Genomic DNA, 16,025 nt, shown 5'->3' on the forward strand with positions numbered 1-16,025 from the left:
GTCCAAAGTAGACACGTGGAAGTAGATCCTTTGGCAGCAGAAATGATGCTCTCAAAAATAAAATAATGAATTATTAGGAAAGAACAACGAATTTACCGCACTTCCACACCTGGCTCGCAACAATGACATGATTGCCTTGATATCCCGTTCAAGGTTCACTGGGAAATATTGAATGCTGAAAGTGATTCTTGCTGTATTTCCAGGAAATTTTAATGCGGCAAATTGTTTTCTTGTTTCTGTCCATAACTATTCACACCTTAATGCACGAGTGATCTCCCACCGAATTGCATCAGCCTCCTGGGTTATACCCTGTCTACAGATTCCATAACCATGCCTCTGGCAATTCACTAATGCATCTATGAAACTCTCATTCTCGGGTGATGAAGGATACATAAATTGTTCATCCTGTAATAAGTACAAAGAATCAAGAATGAAGTGAGGAACTAGAACTTTCCCGGAAAGAAGAATTGTAGTCAGCCTGCAAGAGATTCTTCGTGACTAGATTTTGAGGTGGTCGCTATGCTTACAATTACTTTCAGTGCTTCAGATTGTGTCATCTCCTGCGTGAATTTTTAAGCGTCTTGGGAAAAGGGAAGATTTGTGCAGCTGAAAAACCAAGGAAACTGCAGGAGCCGTTCCATGCTCAAAGAGCCATGGAAAATGGATGTCTAATACCAACTTGGAACAGCAAATTAGACAACCATGAATTGCAGCAAATTGATTGACAGTTTTTTTTTTTAATATTTATCGATATTCAAAGCAGCACCATTCTCAATCTATGCATACATGAGTGGATGTAAATGGGCATACCTAATATGTGTACTTACAAAATGACATTGTGTTGATATCATCAAAAGTTCATGGAACATTAAGTAAAAAAACGAAATAGAAGCTTGTGTTGTATAAAATAAATCATTGAGCTTAGTCCTTATCTCAGGGATCATAGAATTCACCAGGGGATATCTGCAGCAACTCTCTGGCAGTTTGACCGACAAACCAAGCTAAACATTTTTCCAGTCTCGTCTGCAAGGGTGATTTTTAGGTGGAATATGCACGCAGCTTCAGCATCACAATTAGAGGCTGCATTCGACCTCCCACTAGGCATCTTGTTAACAACATGTCCACAATGAGAGCGTGAAAATCTTGTGTTCGCATGACATTGATCAACTTGGTCAAGCTGAAATCGACAGATCCATTAACATGTTTATTGAAAAATAAGTAAAAGGATTATTAGCACAAGAAAGCATAAGCACTGCCCATTCATTCAATATGTATTGCTAATGACCGCATAAAATTTGAAATAGGGTTAGGAGATGCTCTGTCACTAAAATGCATGCCATTACCATTTTACCACCATGACATTTTGCTTCTTGTACCCCTTCCACATTTGAGCAAGCAATTTATAGTACGATGCGATCATATCTGGGAAATCAAAGTCATGCAAACTATCTTTCTTACTTTTAAGAGAAAACGTAGATTGACTCAGTCATCCAGAATCATGCAAATGATTGCTTCTTGTACCCCTTCCACGTTTTAGCACGCAATTTATAGTGCGTTGCGGTCATATCTAGGAAACCAAAGTCATGCAAACTAACTATCTTTTTTACTTTTAAGAGAAAACATAGATTGACTCAATCATCCATAGAATAGACAACGGAAAGCATATAGAAATGAAAGTAAAAAGGATTTATTCAAAAATAGCCGATCCAAGCCTGTAAAGTAAGAACCTACACGAGTCAACTGGCTTCATTGGATAGATCAGAGGGGCAAGATAACTTGTGAAGACAAGATGAGGTCAGCAATGCAGGCAAAAAACTAAGGTTTATGAAGGAAGCCCTTGCTGCATTCTCATTCCATGTTGCTTCAAGGCTGCAAGTGAAGTAATTAACAATCGTTAAAAGAGATTCTTGAAAGACAATGCACACCAGAATGGAATAGAAACCACAGAAATCCGTCCACCTAATACACATCTGCTAATCAGTTTCAACTGAAACTAACGAAGATAAGTGACTATATTTTGAATATACTCACCTACGATGTAGATAAAGGTCGATAGTGTTCGAGCTCCAAAAATCCCCCAAAGCAAGCATACGAATCAACTAATAACCAAACACGCAACGTTTTAATTTTATATCACTATCAGGTATAACAAAAGCATCGACAGTAACAGCTTCCAAGCACTATTTAAAGACAAGAAATTCTTCTCATAAACAGAATCAAGAGTCGCAGTTTTTGCTAACTTATTTCTCCTGTGTTTCCTTTTCAACCGATTCATAATTTCCTGTCTATTCTTCGACAATCCACTTCTTCTTTGCTCGCTTCCACGCCTTCAAAACAAATCAATCACTCTATAATGATTAATGAACTCTTAAATAAAAAAAACTAGCAACGATATAATAATTTATTAAAAGAAACCCTGATAATTTACTCAGATCCGTTTCCATTCGGATCGTAAATTTCTTCGTCATCAACGGAAGATAAAACGGACCTGGCGTGATCGATGAATGCAAGAAACCGATCTTCTTGATTGTCTATGTCCATTAGTGAGTCTTCTCTTGAGTTATTGAATTGACTCGTGTTTAACTCGTTGATTTGCGATTTCAAAAACCAGTGAAGGGAGCGTTTTGGCGCGGGAATATTTTTAATGGGAGAAGAGTGAAGGTTTAGTTTTGGGCCCAGCACGTTTATTTTAGTCCAAAGGGAGTAGTTATTTCAAAGAATAACCTCCAAGACCTAGAATGTATTTGATATTATATTAGTTTGTATGATTGTGATTTGAAAATAGTTATTTTATAAAAAATATTTTTTATTAAGGTTAGTTTAATATTTATATTTATTTGGTAAAAATTATTGTTGAAATTGAGATTGAATAAAAAATAATTTAATGTGTTTGGTTAAAAATGATTTTTAAATTAAGATTATAAAATAACTAAAAAAGATATATATTAATATTGATAGTTTTTAATTTAAATATTGTAGATTTAACTAATGCTATTATATCATGAAATAAATAATATTTTCTACAATTCCATCACGTACTAAATTTATCGGACAAGAACTACAGCTTTCATAGTCTTTTGAGCTTGCAATAAAATTAGGTAAAATATCATCAGGAATAAAATTAGAATTACGATCAAATTCTGCAAATGTTACATCATCATGCGATCTCCTTCTAATTTATGTAGTGTCATTTGATAATGTTAAACACTAGTTTTTTCAAATAAAACACAATTAAAAATAAAAAATTAAATTTTTTTATTATTTGTTTTTGTTTGCAGAGTGAATTAATTCTTCTTTGTTTTCTGGAGTCTCAAATGCCTGTTAGGAAGAACATGATGGATCACCATGGAGGTTGTCACTGGACTATTTGGTGCACTTATGCTAATTAAAATCTAGTAGAACAAAGAATGGCATAGCTTTAGAAGCAGCTTGGAGTTGCTTTCCAGTCACCTGCATTTTAAATGCAAAGAATACCAATTCTCACAAACAGTAAACCATGTTTTATACTTTATCAAACACCAATTTTTATGTGGTTTGCTTCAATCGCATAAATAACCACGAAAACAAATACCTTATACTTTATACTATATAAAAAGCTCAATAAGGGTGAAAAGAAGAAATTTCTTGTTTTGATGTAATGGTTTGGAATTGGATCTGGATGGTTTACTTAAAAGATGTCGTAACCATCCAAAGAATAACAATAATAATAATATTAAAAGCAAAAAATCCTAACCATTCAAAGAATAATAATATTGTTAATAATAAAAGATTTTAGTATGAAAAATAATCTCATGAATTTTCTTTTTCCTGTCATTTTGATTTGATTTTTTTTGGTCCAAGGGATACGTTTATCATATTTTTTCCTTGCAACATATTAAATTAAAATATAACTAAACCCAAGTCATAAAACACTCGTGAAATAAAGCTCGACCATGTTATTCGTGTTAATTTCGCGTACTGTAGTCTGTAGCCTAACCGTTTTATGGGTCACGAAAAGAGAGGGAGGTTCAAGAGACTGGAGCGTTTCGCTATTTTTCTGAATTGTCGATCAGATTGCTAAGGCATCTGTTCTATCTCAGGATTGAAACCACATATGCGTTTAAATTTCTAAGGGAGATGGGAGGATGCATGGTTTAAAACGCTACAAATGTTTTAAATGTCAAGCATGAACGAAGACGAAAAGCTTGAAATCCGTCTAAAATACATCATGCCTGAAGCCTGAAAGTGACTGCATTGTATCCAATCATAGACAACATGATGACAAGAAGGATGCCATCTCATAGACGATGAAATGGCATTTTCATGGTTGATATACAACCAACAGCAGTTAAGTACAAACTGTCAGTAACAATAACAGGACCAGATGTGAAACATGACATGTTTGTTATACATAGAATCAACAGAACGTGTTTTCTCCTATCCAAATATTAGCCCTTTAAAACCCAAAACAAGTCGGGTCAATTTAACACCCCTCCCAAAAAATTCTAAATTAGAGAAAGATGTCCGCATGGGGACAGTTGAAACAGAAGCATGAAGAGATGATGTAGCACCCAGAAACCTTGACAGAAATGACCGAGTAAGCAGCATCTCTGAAGGCAGCCACAGCACTTGCGAAAACCATTTAATAGCACTTAAATTTCACGTTTTAGTGTCACGCCATCGATCCCTACTGGAGACTTGGGGCGATAATGTTCATCTGTGTCCACCTCTTCAATTTCCTGATGGAACATTGCAGATAAATGGTTACTCTAATATGATACTGGAAGGAAGAGGAGAAAATAGATCATGAAGCAAATGCTTTGTACCTGCACCACATCCTCACCCTTTACAGCCCGACCAAACACCAAAATCTTGTCATTTAAATCTGGAATGGGTGCAGTTGTAATGAATAGCTCGAATCCTGTGCTGTCTCTAGTTTTTGAGGTTCCAATCATAAAAGCCTCGTGCTTTGGGCTGCTTATCACAATTAGAAATTATCATTGCGGAAACAAGGAGCCAAATTCCATAAAATGCTAATCATTAAATTTCAAGGCAAAAAACCTTGTAGCAAGCCTACTGTGGAGCTTTCCTTTTGCGGTCCAATCTTCAGCAGCTCCAAGCCCTTGGGAATGCCCTGCTTGAATTACGTAATGCTTGATCACGTGATGGAAAGGCATCCCTTTGAAGTACCCCTTTTGACTGCAAAACCAAATTTGAAGATTTAAGATTAAAACAAAGCTAGTGAATATAGAACTAAATAAAAACGAAGAAGAAAAGAAGAGCATCATAATAACTACATTACCAAATTAGAAACTGAGCAAATAATGGTCTTCTGCTATTAGACAAAATCACAAAAAAAAAAAAAATCTAAAGCAAAAAGAATGGATCTTCTAAGCAACTGTCCTTTTAAAATTCAAAAAAACAGCCAAATACATTCAATGCATTCTTGTTATTGCATGTAAACCATGTTTCAGTTTAACAAACCAGTAGATGTAGATCGAAGAATCCCAACATATGTTGCTGCTTACCACAAGTCAAGGAATTTGTCCACAATCATCGGAGAACCATCTTTGTACAGTTCTACTGTTATAGAACCTTTTGATGTATTCAGAATCTACAGAAGAATGAAAGATCAGGACAAATAAGTATAGGGAATTTCAATCACATTACAGCAATGTAAATATGGTTTTATGCAGGTGATACAAAGGATTAGTCATAGAGCCATTAAGATAGAATCAAAGATGTTAATAAAGGCTCAAGAAGAAGTCATAAATCAGTTGCATCTCAGCAGAAACAGTCAGATAGACATTATATGTTTTAAAACTCCAGTTAAACTTCACTAGAAGAGACTTTTCACATTCAGAGACAGGCCACTATAATATCCATTGTCTGTTATAGTTTATGCATGGTTATCTAATCATGCCTCAGGAAAGAAGACTGTCCATCAAACACGTATTATATTTCAAGTGTTGCTTGTTATTATACTAGCAGTCTCTATAAGCCACAAGTGTGTTCACATGGCCATTCACACCCACGCATAAATGGCTCTTCTATATAGATATTTAACTTTGCTTGTCAAACAAATACACAAATACATTGACATCAGCACCTCAACTACAATCAACAATCACAGCATAAAAATTGTAGCAAGCTAATTCAACAACTTACAGCATAACCAGGGAGATCATACTTCTTTGAATCTGCAAATGAATCGGCAGTATCCTAAGTAACATAAAATGGAATCAACTTCAAATTTACAGATTTACTTCGACAAAATAACATAATTATGATTGTATTTATCAGAGAATCCCTGAATTGCTAGATGACTAAGAAATTACCAGACAATTTTTATAAAAAAAATGATGAAGAAGAAATCCTATTATATACCTCAAAAGTTGACAGGCCACTTCCTGGTCGATTCTTTGACCTGCAAATTATGGATTAAATCAAAAGAATCATTTCTCAACGAGATCCATGAGTAAATTCTCGTGAGAAAACTGATGACAGTTATCCACAAAACAACAGGTGCCATTGAGTAAGGGAGGGACAGCAAACCTTTGTGACCAATGTCTATATGTTGCAACTAAGGACAATATAATCACCAGAACAACTAAGTTACAGAGAAATATAGTAGTGGCACTGATTCGAGCCGGCCCCTTCTTCTTTTTGCTCTGATTTAGCAATGCCTGGGGTTTTATCCTTGCCATGGAGTGTAACTTTGACTATACTTTCACAAACAAAATAAACTATGTCACAAGCAGTAACTGTAACATGCATTTACAAAGTAAAATGGAAACCATAGTACGCATCTCTACAACACCACTTTCCTTTCTCGTCATTTAATTGATTAAATATATCAACTTGCATTTACACCCATCAAAAATCACTTCAATGGCAAGAACAGGTACTTCAATTAACTAAAAACGGTCGTAAAATGACTCAATAGGTAACTTTACCATATATATCTTCTATAAGTTTTTCGTGTTTATCTAAAATATATGTTTTCCCTACCAACAAACCAACACATACAATTAAATAAACATCCTTTATAATAAATACCAAACTCAAATCCATTCCACGAGAGTAAATTCCAACAATCGAAGCGATCATGCACTTACCGAATGCAACATCCAATAAAAAAAAAATTGTGTCTAATTCTTGTTTTGCAAATTCAGTTAATCAGATAAAACAGTTCACAATGGCCATTTCTCTTTTTTTGATGTTAAAAAAGTGCAGAACCACAAGATTAGAAACAGCAAATTCCTCTCAAACTAACGAAAAAGGTGATTTTCAGCTCAGTGAAATAGAATTCAGAGACTAGAACTTCAGTTCAGATAGAGAATTTACCTAAAAAGTTCGGAAGAATAGAAACCCTAACATTTCAGGGACTATCAGAGCATAAAAGTAATAATAGCACAGTACATGTAGCTTGAAGACTAGCGAGGCAGTACCTTAATTTTGACAGGGTTGGTCAATGCTTAGCGTGCCCCGGCCGGTGACGTTAATGACTTTTCTACTGCTTAAGGAGATAATCGAGAACCTGCGAGTTGGTAGAATTTGTATTATAATAGATTATCAGGCGATGGTAATTAATTAGTTAAGTTTCAAGGTGAGGTGGGCTCCACGTGAGGAGTAGATTCAAAAACCTGACTGTATAGTGGGAGTGGAGCAGACGGTTATGATTGAATCAATCAAGGTGGGGTCCCGGACACGTTTACAGTCATGATGACATTTAGAGGTGGAGTGGAGATGATCTAGATTCTAGACCGTCCGGGTTGAATATCACTTGAGCCTAGCCTAAGTTTATGTGTCTATGGGTTTGTAGTTTGTACACTCTGGCCCAACTTCAAACCTCAAAGATATGGTCCTCGGATTGGAGTCTTTTTCTTAAAAGAAAACAATAGACAAAAATTTATATGGTCCTCGGATTCTGTACAAAGCCGATTTTTGGTCATATGACTCTCCATCTACGGATTATATATAACCAGGAATCTCAATTGGCTTCTTGAATTCCTGTGCAGTTTTGAATTTTTTTTATTTTTTTTAGTTTTAAATTTAATTTTTTTATGATTTTAGATCGTTTTGATAGGTTAATGTTAAAAATAAATTTTAAAAAATAAAAAATATATTATTTTAGTATATTTTCAAGTAAAAAATATTTTGAAAAATAACTATCACCATAATCTCTAACATCGTCGAAGTTGATTGTGGAGTTGGGAATGATATCCTCCTTCCAGTGGAGCTTCAGGACCTGATTTTATATAAAAAAAAATAATGCATGGTCTATAATAAAAATAAAATACTCTTGCTTGCATTGTTTTTGTTTTATTTTTTAATTATTTTTTATTTTATTATTTAATATTAGATTTGTAACACCTCATACTCTCATATGCATTTATTGTTATTTTCCTACAATTTGGTACATAAAAATACAGGTAATTTTATATATATATATATATATATATATATATATATATATATATAGTTCTCATATACAAGTTTACTGAAATTTCCACCAAAATTTTGGCAAAATCTCCCATATATCAGAAAGTCTCAAATTATCGATATGTACCATGTTTACACTTCTAATATCTCACATCTCATAACTCAATCACAACCCAGTTGTCCTGGGTCTCCATCCTGCAAACATCATCACCATAACAACCATAATATTTATCACATACATTGAACAACAATATCATTAAAGAAGAATAAATGAGATAAACAATACATGGAACATGATCATATAAATTTCAGAGTTAAGTTCATTTAGTTAAGTTTAAACATTAATTATACAAATTAATTTATATAAATGTTTTAACATTTCAAAATACAATGATATACTCCCTAAAACTAGATAACAAAAATTGAACAAAAGCTAGGATCTACTTTATGTCGTGCATGCGATGGTTCCAAAACAAAAATTACCCGTATTTTTAAGTATCAAATCGTAGGAAAATAACTATAAATGCATATGAAAGTATGAGGCGTTACAATTGCTATCAGAGCCCGGCTCACTAGCTGTCTGGTAGCGCTGATGAGATCACCGGGCTCCTTAAGGAGGGTGAATTGTAATATCCCACATCGGCGAGTAAGGACTTAAGAAAGGACCTTATATGAGTATGCTCATCTTGACTAGTAAGACGTGTTTTTGGGTCATGCGTGGCTACCAATAACAAATATGTGAGATCCATGGGTCAAAGCGACAATATTTTACTAGTAGGGTGAGGTGTTACAAAACTAATTAGAAAATAAACTTCATATTTTTTTTTATGTGAAATTATCCAAATTTTATGATGGTAGTTATAGTTTTGTCATGACTTGAATTGATTCTACTTATTTTTTGAGTTTTATTTATTTATTTCTTGTAAAGTTATTATAATTTCTTCTACTTGACGCACTGAATGGTAAGATAGTACTGACACTCACATTAGGAGAGATGGAATCATGCACTTTCAAGAGAGAAGGATAAGTGGCTAGAATCAGAGGATAAAATTCAGCTTGATAGAGTATGATACTTTACAGGATGGGCTACTTGGGAATCATGATCAACTCAAGGGAATTTATTCTACCCTAATTTTATATTGCACGTGGTTAGAAGAAAGATTCTGGAAGATGATTTTCGCTGTTGGTTCAAAATGGTCTGGTTCATCTTTACACGATTATCTTGGTCTGGCACTTCAAGTATTAGATAAATTTTACCAGTGAGATATTGTGTCTTGGACTTGTATGGTTATTTCAAGTATAATTAGCTAGTATATTAAAATAATATTAAAAAAAGCCCTGTGAAAGCAAATAAAACATATCAATCAAAAGTGAAGAAGCATGAATTTCCAATAAAGTTAATTCAATGAAAAAAGAACATTTAATATATATCATATATGTAATAGAAAAATAAATTGATATAAATATAATTGTGTGTGTGTTGAGCATATGTTAAAAAATATATATATTAGATAACAAATGAAACTCGAAAATTACCCGATGAAGCCTGAAAGTTATCACCATGGGATGATTAATAAATACAGATTTATTTCGGTGTGGAGGTCTTCTCTCATTATCATATAATTAGCTTCACCACTTCTTAATGCAATAAGTATATTTGATGTTCAAGAAAGATAGAAACGAAGTGGTGTGTAGAGATAACAATATTGTAAAATGAAATAGTGAAATAACAATAATTAAAAGTCAGTAACAACACAACCTACAAATTTAATGAAGCAAAACTTGACTTAAAAAAGTGCTGAGTGAGCAAAAAATTAAAAAAATTAAAAAAAAATAATTGATAAAACCGAATTGAAAAAAAAATCCGATTAAACTGATTAAAATTTTGAAAAGATCGACCGGTTCGGTTCAGTTTTATAAGCCTGAAACCGAAAAAACATAACCGAACCCAAACCGGAAAAAACCGAGTCAAACTGAAAAAATCAAGTCAAACCAGTTTTTGTCCTAAAAAACCAAACTAAATCAGTCGGTTTTGAACTGATTTTGGTTTTTTTTTAAAAAAATTTCAGTTTGATTACTTTTTTTTATAAAAACTGAATCGAACCGAAAATAATCACCTTAAGTATAGAACCAATATTTAGAAGGTTGAAATATATTAATTATAAACCGATTTCTTCCTGAGCTTTAAAAATAGGTTTCTTCTTTTCGGACTTTAAAAACAGACTTCACAAAAATTGTAGAAAATACAGCAAGAAATTGAAGACTTGACTTATAATAAATTGATGTTAAAAAGTGCCGTAGTAATTACTTTTTAAAGTGTTTTGTATTTCAAAATATATTAAGATAATATATTTTTATATTAAAAAATTATTTTGAATATTAGTACATTTAAATTATATAAAAATATAAAAATTAATTTTAAATAAAAATAAATAATTTTTTCATGAAACACTGTTTAAAATACAATTGCAAAAAATAAAATACATTTATATCATCCACTTTTATCCATATCAACAGCTTTTGGATTCCACTTTCATATAAATAAAAGAGAAGCACTCTGGAATTTGAATACATTATCTCACTAGTTAGATACCTCGGTGATTGATGGCTAACGGGGGGGACTACTGCTTTACAAATCCAATGTATTATGAAAATATACAGGGATTAGATGTGGAGTTCCTGAACTGGAGGGACTAACCCAACAGTTCCTTAAAAGTTAAAAACCTAGTACCAAGTTGTAACATGTTATTCGAATATTTGACAGGCAGAAGATATAACGGTGCTGTATGGTGCCCCTCCCTGGCTGCCAGAGACAGACTCTCCAGTTATTCTAGAGAGAAGGAGCTCGATCGTGAGTCATCGTCTGCTTTGTGGAGCTAGATATATTCCGGGTTTTCTCTTATTCTTACTGTCGGTGGAAAGCGATAAATAAAACGGCAGATAAAAAGGTAAATCGTTTCTTTTCTTTTCTTTTTTTACTTATTAGATATCTAAAGTATTTAGGGTTTGTTACTGGAATAGTGAGGACATCTTTAATTATTTGATGCATTTCTTGCTCTCAAGATAGCATTAAATGACAAAAAATGGGGAGAGGATTAAGAAGAAGCTGTGTCTTTTTATTTTGGTCAACAAAATCCTCTCATGCTCTGTCAAATGCTTCTTCAAGTGGCAACTTTTTAGTTTGTATATATATTCAAATCACGAAAAAGACTTTTTATTGTTTTATTTGTGTGTTTTTAAATAATTTACACAGAAAGAACTTATAAAAGACACCGAATCTCATTATTTAAATTTTTTTTGTTTTGGAGGAGGAATTATTTACATGGTAGCAAAAATGTGGATTTTGTTAGCGAATATGGCTAAATGATGAGTTAAGTGCCGTGATGTAATGTAATACATATGCTAATTTAATACTGTTTCATCGAGATTTGGTTGAGATGGTACCAGCATGATTTCTTATGCCCTTGGACCTTTTTGTTCAGCTAATTGAAATGAAAGAATATGTCAATCTATTACTTTAGCCAACACTAGAGATCATAGCGGAATTGCCTGAATTAGTATGGAGATATGATTCTTTCTGGGTTGCACCACCAAATGAAGAGAGTAAATTTTGAGGAGATTATTTTTTTTACGGTAATTTAAATGTGAACCATAGAGTAGAATAAGGGATGAAGTTGTAACACAATGCAAGTATGCAATTTGTGTGAAGCTTAACGTTTCATTATCATTCTAAAAAAAAGAAAAAGAAAAAAGAATTTTTTTTTGCCATTGAGCAGTGGCTGGTACAGTTGGGAACACAATGTAGTTTAGTTGCACATGTAGTTCTGTTTTGCTAGTAATAATCACAGAAAGCACGTGCCACTCAAGCTAGTTTTATAATTTGTTTGTGCATTGCAACAGGCTTGCAAGCCATTTTGACATATTGCTTCAACAGCTCTGGACTGGTGTGATAAAATGTTGGCTGCAACTCTGCGATCTCGGTCTCTTCATCTCTCATCTTCACTCCTGAATCATCCATGGAAACCTGTGTTGTCAGGTTCCGGTCATACTTTCTCTTCATCAGCTGCTGAATCCAACAGTGACAGAAGCATACTGGACCTAAACGAGATAGAGAAGGTTCTCACTGATGTGAGAGCAGATGACGTGAAAGTTATACCAGCTAAAAAGCACGCTGAATGGGCTGATTATATGGTCATTGCCACTGGCAGGTCGACATGGCATGTCAAAAACATCGCTCAAGCCCTTATTTACAAGGCACGTTCAACTCTCTCTCGCTCTCTCTCTCTCTCTGACTTCTAAGGCAGCTAAATTGAATAATATTAGCAATTGGTATCGTTTTCCTTGTTTGATATTTGCAATTTGGCTCATGGGAAGATTTAGTGAAGGAAAAAGAAATGAACCTTTCAGCATCACGTTGAATTCTTGGGTAGTGCAGGAGGGTTTGTGTTTATTGCTGTTTTGTTGTTTTGATTGATGATGGTTTCTTTGGTGTTTAAGAACAATTTGTAGTAAGATGTTTATTGATTTTTCCAAGGATTGCGATTATTTTTCTTTTTCTTTTTTTTTCATGAGCAGGCTAAGCAAAAGCAAAAGGGGGCTCAACGAATGACCCTCCCCAGTGTGGAAGGGCAAGAGGGAGGAAAGTGGATTGTTATTGACTCTGGTTTGTCTCCACTCTATGATGTTAGATACGTAGGCTGTTACAGAAAATCTAAAGTTAGATATGTTGGTCCTTTAATGGTATAATCAGTACAGGCCCCCTTCTATTTTACTAGAAATTTGTTACACCAACCAGCTAATAGCTTTAATTACTCGTATCGCAATGTTGAGTTGGTTAGAGTTCCCTTGCTCGCTGCTTAAAGGGGAAAACTGGAAACGAGCTTGTCAAAGAATTTCCGTCTTATCTTTTCTTATTCAGTTTCTATCTTATTCTACATGGGCATCTATTTCACGCTGATGATAACCTTATGAGCTACATGAAATTGACTTAAATTATGTTAGCATAATCGTGAAACTGATACTTTGATGAATTTTACATTGATACTCTGATGAACTTTAGTGTTGATAAAGTGGCTTATTGATTTCTAGAATCTTGCAGTAATATTTCTCTCCACAGGTAAGGTGATAGTTCATGCTCTTGACGAGAAAGCTCGAGCATACTACAATTTGGAAAGTCTTTGGACCTCAGATGCATCTAATGAGGAACCAGATCAGGTAAAAGATAAAATCAAGGATTTTGAACTTTTCTGGTCTTTGTCCAATCTGCTACACCCTAACATGCACACCCACCCACCAATACATGACGTTGTAAGTTGTGTTTTCCTCTTGATCTAGAAGATAGAGGAATGCATCAACACAAATTGAGACTGTTAGTTAATTTTTTTAGCTTTGTAGGAAAAATCAATGTGCATTTAACAAAAGAGAAATCCAAGTATATTAAAGCAGTTGAGTTCCAATCTCTTAAGCGAGTTGGTTTAAAATTTTATCCCGGTTCGAATAGAACTGTATTCAATTTTGAGAGTCATCTTGCTATAACCGCGTCTCTGTTTTTTAAATCATTTCTACCTTTTATCCATTTTGTGTCTTCTGAATCTGCTAGTGGCTTTCTGATTATTTTACTTGTGGATTTGAAGGGGAAAGAGATTTCTAATTATTTTAATAATGAGCAGTTATGATCAAAATATCCTCTATGTTTAAGCTGTGGATTGATGTATTGGTCTTGTGAGAGTTCTATATACTTGCATATAATAAGTTTTTGACTCCTGATTTAAAAATTTTCTTTTAAATCAAATAATGGTTGTATTAATTTGTTTCTTTTGACTCCTCCTTGACATGGTATGGGTGAAGTCGTACTTTAGCCTTTTTTCTGTATCAAAATATTCTATAACATGTGTTGAATGCTTAACCTGAAATTTCCTCGAATTAGAGGGGAAATGAAAACCTGATGTCTCTTTTTGTTTCATCTGTTTAGGACTTGGATAAAGCTTTTATCAAGATTCGTCCCAAGAGAAACAATTCTAAAAGACCAGCAAATAGAGGTGCCTGAAGCATCAATAGTTGTGACATGAGCAGCTGCTGCCATTGTTGCCAATATAGTTTTCTCGTGCCAAAGTTTTTTCCTCAATCAATATGTACGTGTAAACTGTATATTGTTCTCTTATGAATGATTTTCTGCAGTTTTCTTCAGAATTGTCTATATTGTCACATCATTTGCTTGGAATCTCTCTTCCATCTTTTTTTCGTACAAAAATTCCAGAAAAGGAACGAGGAATTAGTTCATAAATCACAACCTAATGATAATAGCATATGATACATTGTTTTCTTGGCTTATATTTCTACAAAAAGGGATTTATAGCAAGTTACAGGGTGTTTGGCATAATTTTTATTCTGTGTTTTTTAAAAATATTTTTAATTCAAAAAAACATTAAATTAATATTTTTTAATAGTCTGAGAATTTTAATGTACCGATGTTAATAGTAAAAAAAATAAAAATATTTTTAAATAAAAAACTATTTTAAAAAGCACTCTTAGCATCACCTTAGTGTTTAATTGGTGGTATTAATGTCATTTAGTTTGGAGTCTCCAAACAGTTATTGTCTCACCTTAAAACCTTGGAGCTAACTTGTGGGTTTACCAACTTTCAGTTTGCAGTCCATCTCACCATAGCGTACCTGTAAATTTGATGGGCCTTGCCCTCGAGAAAACACCTTTTGGGAAGGAGTGCTTCATGGGCCCAAAATCCCTTCTCGCATTGGATGACGTGGGATTGAGCACTGAAGTATGTATTACTAGAAAGCCATCCAACATCAGCCCACTCAAACTTAATAATTGACAAAACAATCTTTGATTTTTTAATATATAATGCTTATTATTGCAATATTACATTGCAATCCTTGTAGAAATCAATCTAGGCTTCTAACTTTACTGTATTAGTGAATTTTAATTTATAATTATTAACATGTGATAATAATGATAATTAAATAACAATATATATAAATTAGTATGTTAATGTCCCTTGGTAATTATATGTAACATTTCCATATCAAATACCAGGCAGTGCACGTGTAAGTTAGGTAATTATTGATACATTCCCCTTTGAAGTACATGATAGTAAATCATTTAATAGACAACAAGCAAGCATTTAAACATTACAAACATAATTTTAAATATAAAAGATATCTTCAATAATTCATATATACAACTATATATATTAATTGTTGATGACTTGTTACCGAGCACAGAGCACTTATATGTTTAATTATATAATTTTATATTTTTAAAACACATGTAGTGTTAGTTTTTAATTAAATGTAATATAGAGAAATAAGATTATTAAACAAATAAATCAATATCTTGCACGATTTTACTATGAAGTGATATTGCCACGTGATGAAACAATTTAAAGAGAAGCTTTTTCAAAAAAAAAAAACATGTCAGACAGAATACTCGGTTGGTGCCTGATGGGTAAAAAAACCCTCCACCTAATCTGATCGGTTATGTGATGGCTGTGGATATACCAAGCCGGGTGCATAGAAATCATGATCCGACTTGATATTTTGCCATGCTACCCAGCTACTAAAATGAGTTTTAGCTTTAAGTTA

At 33.4% G+C, this 16,025-nt stretch overlaps 2 protein-coding genes and 1 long non-coding RNA gene across 8 annotated transcripts; 1 reads left to right on the plus strand and 2 right to left on the minus strand.

Moving 5' to 3' along the window:
• Positions 1 to 222: 222 nt before the first annotated feature.
• LOC133704260 (uncharacterized) lies at positions 223 to 2,636 on the minus strand. Its single transcript, XR_009844028.1, has 4 exons — positions 2,489 to 2,636; positions 2,032 to 2,327; positions 1,732 to 1,869; positions 223 to 1,177 (listed from the first exon to the last, which is right to left on the minus strand). It is a non-coding gene; the product is annotated as an uncharacterized LOC133704260 (long non-coding RNA).
• Positions 2,637 to 4,258: 1,622 nt separating this feature from the next.
• On the minus strand, positions 4,259 to 7,644 carry LOC133704523 (peptidyl-prolyl cis-trans isomerase CYP21-4-like). Of its 4 annotated transcripts, none has more exons than XM_062129368.1 (8): positions 7,431 to 7,644; positions 6,535 to 6,706; positions 6,367 to 6,406; positions 6,148 to 6,201; positions 5,508 to 5,593; positions 5,041 to 5,178; positions 4,806 to 4,953; positions 4,259 to 4,718 (listed from the first exon to the last, which is right to left on the minus strand). In XM_062129368.1, exons 2-8 carry the CDS (start codon positions 6,684 to 6,686, stop codon positions 4,632 to 4,634), a joined length of 705 nt encoding a protein of 234 aa, XP_061985352.1. In that variant the 5' UTR covers positions 6,687 to 6,706; positions 7,431 to 7,644; the 3' UTR covers positions 4,259 to 4,631. The 4 variants fall into 4 exon arrangements, with proteins under 4 accessions (XP_061985352.1, XP_061985353.1, XP_061985351.1 ...); XM_062129369.1 differs by having other exon boundaries at positions 6,535 to 6,701; positions 7,327 to 7,642; XM_062129367.1 differs by having other exon boundaries at positions 6,535 to 6,701; positions 7,431 to 7,637.
• Positions 7,645 to 11,059: 3,415 nt separating this feature from the next.
• LOC133704602 (protein Iojap-related, mitochondrial) lies at positions 11,060 to 15,438 on the plus strand. Of its 3 annotated transcripts, XR_009844092.1 has the most exons (6): positions 11,063 to 11,372; positions 12,325 to 12,678; positions 13,000 to 13,087; positions 13,541 to 13,638; positions 14,396 to 14,555; positions 15,069 to 15,438. XR_009844092.1 is itself a non-coding variant. In XM_062129480.1 (5 exons), the coding sequence occupies exons 2-5, from the start codon at positions 12,379 to 12,381 to the stop codon at positions 14,468 to 14,470; spliced, it is 561 nt and encodes a 186-aa protein (XP_061985464.1). In that variant the 5' UTR covers positions 11,060 to 11,372; positions 12,359 to 12,378; the 3' UTR covers positions 14,471 to 14,613. The 3 variants fall into 3 exon arrangements, 2 of the variants coding, with proteins under 2 accessions (XP_061985464.1, XP_061985463.1); XM_062129480.1 differs by lacking the exon at positions 15,069 to 15,438 and having other exon boundaries at positions 11,060 to 11,372; positions 12,359 to 12,678; positions 14,396 to 14,613; XM_062129479.1 differs by lacking the exon at positions 15,069 to 15,438 and having other exon boundaries at positions 11,064 to 11,372; positions 14,396 to 14,613.
• The last annotated feature ends 587 nt before the right edge of the window (positions 15,439 to 16,025 follow it).

The sequence above is a fragment of the Populus nigra genome, chromosome 10 (genome assembly GCF_951802175.1).
Source record: "Populus nigra chromosome 10, ddPopNigr1.1, whole genome shotgun sequence".
NCBI lineage: Eukaryota > Viridiplantae > Streptophyta > Magnoliopsida > Malpighiales > Salicaceae > Populus > Populus nigra.

What these genes read in the sequence shown, in the direction of transcription:
- LOC133704602 (XM_062129480.1), top strand. Translation starts at nt 12,379, where the DNA reads ATGTTGGCTGCAACTCTGCGATCTCGGTCTCTTCATCTCTCATCTTCA. An exon ending in GTGGATTGTTATTGACTCTG is followed by an intron (nt 13,088 to 13,540) that starts GTTTGTCTCCAC and finishes TTCTCTCCACAG; the next exon opens with GTAAGGTGATAGTTCATGCT. An exon ending in CTAATGAGGAACCAGATCAG is followed by an intron (nt 13,639 to 14,395) that starts GTAAAAGATAAA and finishes TCATCTGTTTAG; the next exon opens with GACTTGGATAAAGCTTTTAT.
- LOC133704523 (XM_062129368.1), bottom strand. Translation starts at nt 6,686, where the DNA reads ATGGCAAGGATAAAACCCCAGGCATTGCTAAATCAGAGCAAAAAGAAG. An exon ending in GTGGCCTGTCAACTTTTGAG is followed by an intron (nt 6,202 to 6,366) that starts GTATATAATAGG and finishes TATGTTACTTAG; the next exon opens with GATACTGCCGATTCATTTGC. An exon ending in AGGGTGAGGATGTGGTGCAG is followed by an intron (nt 4,719 to 4,805) that starts GTACAAAGCATT and finishes ATGTTCCATCAG; the next exon opens with GAAATTGAAGAGGTGGACAC.